Consider the following 6240-nt stretch of genomic DNA (forward strand, 5'->3'; position numbering starts at 1 on the left):
CCCCCCCCACACCCCCACCGGTTTTTTATAAAGAAAATATTATTTACATCTGGTTGGCTTAAACCACATGCATAGTTCCTAGAACACCTTCTTTTTTTTTTAAATCCCTTTCTTGGTTTCTTTTGAAATCATGTAAAAATGATCTTGTTCACCATGCGGCAGGCTGAGGTTGCAGGAGCGAAGAGTGATGCAATATCCACTGCACACAGTGACATCTCCAATGTGGAAAACAATGATGTATATCATTCATAGAGATTCTAATGTGATTCTCTTCGCTTGTGAATGTATTTATGTTGTTATGAGTGATGTATTTTGTAGGTGCTTGTTATAATTTGTATTAAGGTAGAAAATTGAAACAACCTTATTCTTCATTTAGAGCATGCACGCAGATGACTTTGAAATTTCTTTTGATATTGTACCTAGTACCTAGTACCTAGTATACGTATTCGCGCGTTGCGCGGTCAGTTAATAGGTACTTTTGTAAATATTGATTTATCGATAATTTCAAAGTTTAACTATTATTTATAAAATAATATTGTAAAGCTTATATAGAAGAATGTTTGCATTTAGCACCTTGACAGGATATAATAGATTAATTAAATTTTTATAGCTATATATATGCTTTTATGATAACTTGTGAATTCTCTAAGTTATCTTTATCCTTTTTTTGAATTTATTTTACTATGTTTAAATTACTTTATTTTAATAGCATCTTTTAATATCTTAAACCATGTTTAAATTCCTTTATTTTGAGTGTTTTAAAGCAAAAACAATTTTTAACAATGAAAAGTGCTTCTAATTAAGCAACTATGTTTAAGTCTAAATAACTACAAATAATCCAATATTATAGTTTAAAAATTCTTCTTGTCTTATAAGCAAAATAATTGAATTTTTAAAACAGGTAAAAAGCTACGGTAACAATAAAAATTTCATGTTTTTTTAAAAGGGTAAAGATTAAATACAAAGAATAACTAACTATTAGCTAAATAATTACCATATATTTATTGGGTGTCACTAATAATGATTATTATTACATATTTTATCTATTAATTTTTTAAAATTAAATTCTAACTAAAATAATAAGAAAAATAATTTAAATCTGCGTGTAGATCGGTGTGAGTTGCCTAAGTTTCAGTCAAGGTAGGAGTTTGGAGAGAAATTTAAGAGAAGTGGTCTTAAATAATATTATTTTTTAATAATGTTATTTTTAAGCATCCTTCTGCTTTATGGATATATAGATTTATATTTAATTTAATAGGAAGAATACAAATTTGATAACTTTAAATAGTAACAATAATAAAAAGGATTTCTAAATGTGCATTAATTCAAGGGTTCATATTTCAGGACTTTAACATGAAGAGTTAATGTATAGTAGAATTTTTTGATTTTTTAAATTATCTTTTAATATTCAGTGGGGATAGTTGATATTTAATTATTAAATTTGGGATTTCATTTTATTAATGTGCAATAGGATAGATAACATTTAATTTTTAAATTTGTGGTTTACGTTTATTTGTTCTTAAAATACATAAAATAAATAATGGTAAAGACTTAGAGATTGTGTAGAAGCCTTTTTTTAAAAAAAAAATAGTGCAAAAGTGAAAGTGTATTGAAAAGTTAAAAATATTATCATGAAAAGTTTAGGTGATTAATAAATGAGTATTCAGGATAAAAGGTATTTATTTTTAATAATGTTAGTTTTTTAAACAATAATCTTTGAATTATGAATTCAAATCAAGACTATACCATTTCCTCCACCGCATATTTCTAATTTGTTTATGTTATTACTTTTTGTTAAATCAATTTATAGAGTTTGTACTAAGTAGAAATGCAGTAGGAAGTTTTAAAATTAACAATTTAATTTAAATTGTAATTTGCACAATGATCGTTGTAAAAAAAGATTTCAAAATATAAAAGAAAGTAAAAATCAAAAAGATTATAAAAGGTTAATAATATATGAGTTCTATCACAAGGTGAGTTCTTTGACAAATTGAATTTAAACACTTGTACATTAAAAATTATTATTCTGAGCAAGGGATACCAACTTATACTCGTATGAGGACTTCTTCAATTGACAAATGGACCGCAGTGGGTCCCATTTTTCAGTCAATTTAAAATTTTGTCCTTTCTTCTCCTACTTTTATCCATTCATCTTTTTTTGTTCCTTTTTTTTTTTTCACTTCTCATTCAAAATATTTTGTTTCTTTTTTAAGGAAATCTATGAAGGAGTGACCATGTTTTATTTTGTCACATAATCTAGACTTATTTGGGATGTAAAAGTTTGATTCTGTAGAATAATTTATTAGTGTATTGGTTAATCGATCTAATTATCATAAAAATTATTCATTGATTTTTTTCATTTTTATATAATTAATATGTAGATTTTGAATAGAAGCGTTAATAGTTTTATATTTTAATTGATTTTAATATTTACATTAATACATTTTGATTGAATAATTAGTGTATTTATAAATAATTAAAATTGACTAAATCCATACATTTTGATTGATTATTAATTATTTATAAACACATTAATTGAATTTTAGTGTGTATGGTCAATGATTACTTTATATAATTTTTACAAAAAAAAATACATTTTATATAATTTTTCACCAGAATTTTACTACTTAATAAAAACTTTTAATAGGTTAAAAGATTCAGGCTCAAACATATTTTAAAATGAAAGACATGAACCAAAATCAATATATGTATAACTAACTAATTATGAGATTATCAACTAACTAAGCTTGTATATCCCGACACATTTTTTATAACCCAAAAAAGTTATAGTTATTACAATGATAGCAAATGCTTATAAATTAGCAAATAATGAATTTGTTTTCTAATGACGGTAACGATAAAAGAAATAAATATCATTACTAAAAATTCAAAAATCAAATCTGTAAATGTGTACATTATTTATTTTTAATTAAATTTAATAGATTAAAAAATAATCAAATTAATTATACAAAATAATTTATTCGAACAAAATTACAAACAATTCTATTCAGAAATCATATATTGATTACATAAAAAATCAATTAAAAATAATCTAAAAATCATTAGATCAATTAATCATACCATGAACATTCTTTCATATAATTTCTGTAAAAAAGATTTAATAAACGAAATAAATGGAGAAACAAAGTATTTGGAAGAAGAGTTGACAAAATTACAAGAGGAAACGGAAAAAGAAAAAGGATAAGAGCAATTAATTTTGGCAGAAGAAAGACATAGGGTGTGTTTGGTACGAAGGAAAATGTTTTCCTAGAAAATGTTTTCTCGGAAAATAAGTAGATTTTGGACTTATTTTCTCATGTTTGGTTGGTGGTGAGTAGAAAATATTTTTCGGAAATGATTTTGTGTTTGATTTATGAATGAAAAATATTTTTGAGGAATGTCTTTTATTTTTACTAGAATACAAAATAATTTATGAAATTGAAAATATTTTTTAAAAATAATTTTTTTGGGTGGTGATGATAGGGGGTGGGGGGTAGTAGGGGGGCCAGAGGGAGGGGGTAGGAGTGAAAAATAAAAATTTTGTTATGAAACTATATAAAATTAGAAGAAGAAGAAAGTAGAGAAAAGAGAAAAGACTTCTTATTTCTCTTGAAATATATTCAGTATTCAGAGATCTTTCACAAAACTTATTTACAATGAAGGAAAACCCTTTATTTATAGGGAAAATCTTACTTGGTCCCCAAGTAGGATTCCTAACCATATCCTACAAGGACTCCACATAATTAGACATTCACTATAACACAAATTGTTTATAACACTCCCCTTGAATGNGTTTTCCCAAAAAATATGTAATTTGAAATTGGAGGAGAGCTTTGGAAAATATTTTCCTTAATTTTTTAAGGGAAGTCATTTTCCTTAATTTTGAGGAAAATGAGTTGATTCGGAAAACATTTTCCAAAACTTTTGTCCCAACCAAACATGAGAAAATTGGAAAATATTTTCCAGAAAATGTTTTCCTTCATACCAAACATACTCATAATATTAAATTGACTGAAAAATGGGACCCACTGCAATCCACTTGTCAATTAAAGAAGGTCCTCGTACAAGGATGAGTTGGTATGCCTCGCTCAGATTTTTTTTTATTTCCTTATGCATCTATCAAAAAGGATAGTCCACGAAGTAGAACGATTTATAATGCAAATTTTTTTCATTTAAGTCAGAAAGAGATAAATTATCAAATGTTAAATCTTCGTCAATATATATATTATGTATTGTAGATTCACTTATAATTCATATATATATAATGTATTGTAGGTTCACCTAGAATTAATATGCTACATTTCATGATGTCATAATTATCTAAGTAAGGTTTGGTGTTTTGATGAAAGACAAGAAATGCAAGCAAATATATAAGTCAGCAAATTGACGCAGCCACAAGCAGTAAATTAACGCAGCTATTTGTTCGAGTAATTGTCACGTAACAAATCAATGAAGCAGATTGACACACCCAATATTAATGCTAAAGATACAAGTTGATACAAATAAGGAAACCTTAATTGTTAAAGTTACAAGTTGATACAAATAAGGAAACTTTAATATATTAAGGAAGGAAGTTGTATATAAAAAGGATTGTACAATATAAGGTAAAATCAGTAATCCTTGTTTAAATACAATTACAATTTCCTTACCTTATTTGATAAGGATTCAAGGCAGAAGAAAACTCTATAAGAAGAGGACAAACGCAGATGAAGAGGCACGACTTCACACAGAGAGAAAAGTGAGAATTATTCATCAAGTAAAAGTCCTCAAGATCGATAGGTTTGCTAAGTTCAAGAACTTGTTGAGTTAGAAAGTCTTGAACGTGTAAAACTATTTTCTTATTTCATTCTTGAGTGTTAGTTACGATTCTTTGTACAAGAAGTGGGTTTGACTTCTTGTAGAGTTGAGTTTTTGTGAGGTTTGTAACAAAAGGTGGGTTTGGCCTTTTGGAGAGTAGAAGTAGTCGATTATAGTTAATCGAGAGTTGTTGTAGTGGTGAGGTTTTTGATTATTGAGTTGTAATCATAAAATCATCTAATTGAAGTAATAAAACGAGGTTTTTCCTTCCTTGATTGAGGAAGATTTTTAATTTAACAAGTTTTGTGTTCTGACTTAAAACCAACTTACAAGAACCTGGTTCTTGTTCTAGGGGATAGGTTTCTTCATTCGTCAATATATATATTATGTATTGTAGATTCACTTATAATTCATATATATATTATGTATTGTAGGTTCACCTAGAATTAATATGCTACATTTCATGATGTCATAATTATCTCCTATTAAAATAATATATGACATAGGAATTTTTTTTCTCTTAATATCATACTAAAGTTAACCATTTATTAAAAATAAGAACATAGTCATCACAATTTTCACATCAATTAGCCGGTGAAGATAGAAAAAAAAATGCATTTCACACATGAATCTAATTGAACATGAATATTCAAATCAATAAAAATATTTTGAAAATGTACTGAACTTCCAAATAAAGAGAAAAAAAGGAGAAAATACTTTTTAAATGGTGCGCCCATTCGAGCCTCTTTGGTTTTGCTCTTCTACCTTCACAAATAAAGGGAAAGGTAGTGAGAAATTTCATAAAAACACTACCATTTTTTTGTTCTCGTGAGAATTTTTTTTTTCTTTTTCACATATGTCAATCTATACTTCACGCATCATTGAGAACATATGAAAATTCTTCAGCATATCCTTCAAATAAAAGACGAATCATAAAATTCACCAAGAAATATCTATAATTATTTGGTTAATAAATTTTTTGATTGACATTGACATACAAACAACATACACTATAAAGCATAGATAAATTTAAAAAAATAAACAAATCAAGAAGAACTCGAAATTTAAATTGTGAAGTAACAGAGTGTCACGACCCAAAACGGATCGCGAGTGGCACCCACACTTATCCTACTATGTGAGCGAACCAACCAATCCAAGCCCCAACATTTCAACAAAAATAAACAAAATATAATGCGGAAGACTTAAAACTCATAACGAAATCAATTAATTATTTCTAAAAACTCAGTACTTATTGTTCCCAAAAACTGGAAGTCATCACCACAAGAACATCTATCCTCAATTTACTAAATCTAAGAATATCTAGGAAGCTAAAATAAATAAACTGCTAGTCCATGCCGGAACTTCAAGGCATCAAGACATGAATGAGAAGATCCAGTCCAAGCTAGAAGCATTAGCTCACCCTGAGATCTGACGTGATGAAGA

General features: G+C 27.1%; 1 protein-coding gene across 6 annotated transcripts in view; it reads left to right on the forward strand.

Moving 5' to 3' along the window:
• The window catches only part of LOC107007229 (calmodulin-binding transcription activator 4-like), a 24262-nt gene extending 23708 nt beyond the window's left edge, over positions 1-554 (forward strand). For all 6 annotated transcript variants that reach the window (XM_015205754.2, XM_027913383.1, XM_015205755.2 and 3 more), the window contains one exon: positions 163-554. In XM_015205754.2, the coding sequence (XP_015061240.1) occupies positions 163-252 (90 nt within the window). In that variant the 3' untranslated portion in view covers positions 253-554. The remainder of the gene's footprint in view (positions 1-162) is intronic.
• Positions 555-6240: the final 5686 nt, after the last annotated feature.

The sequence above is a fragment of the Solanum pennellii genome, chromosome 12, assembly GCF_001406875.1.
Source record: "Solanum pennellii chromosome 12, SPENNV200".
NCBI classification, from domain to species: domain Eukaryota; kingdom Viridiplantae; phylum Streptophyta; class Magnoliopsida; order Solanales; family Solanaceae; genus Solanum; species Solanum pennellii.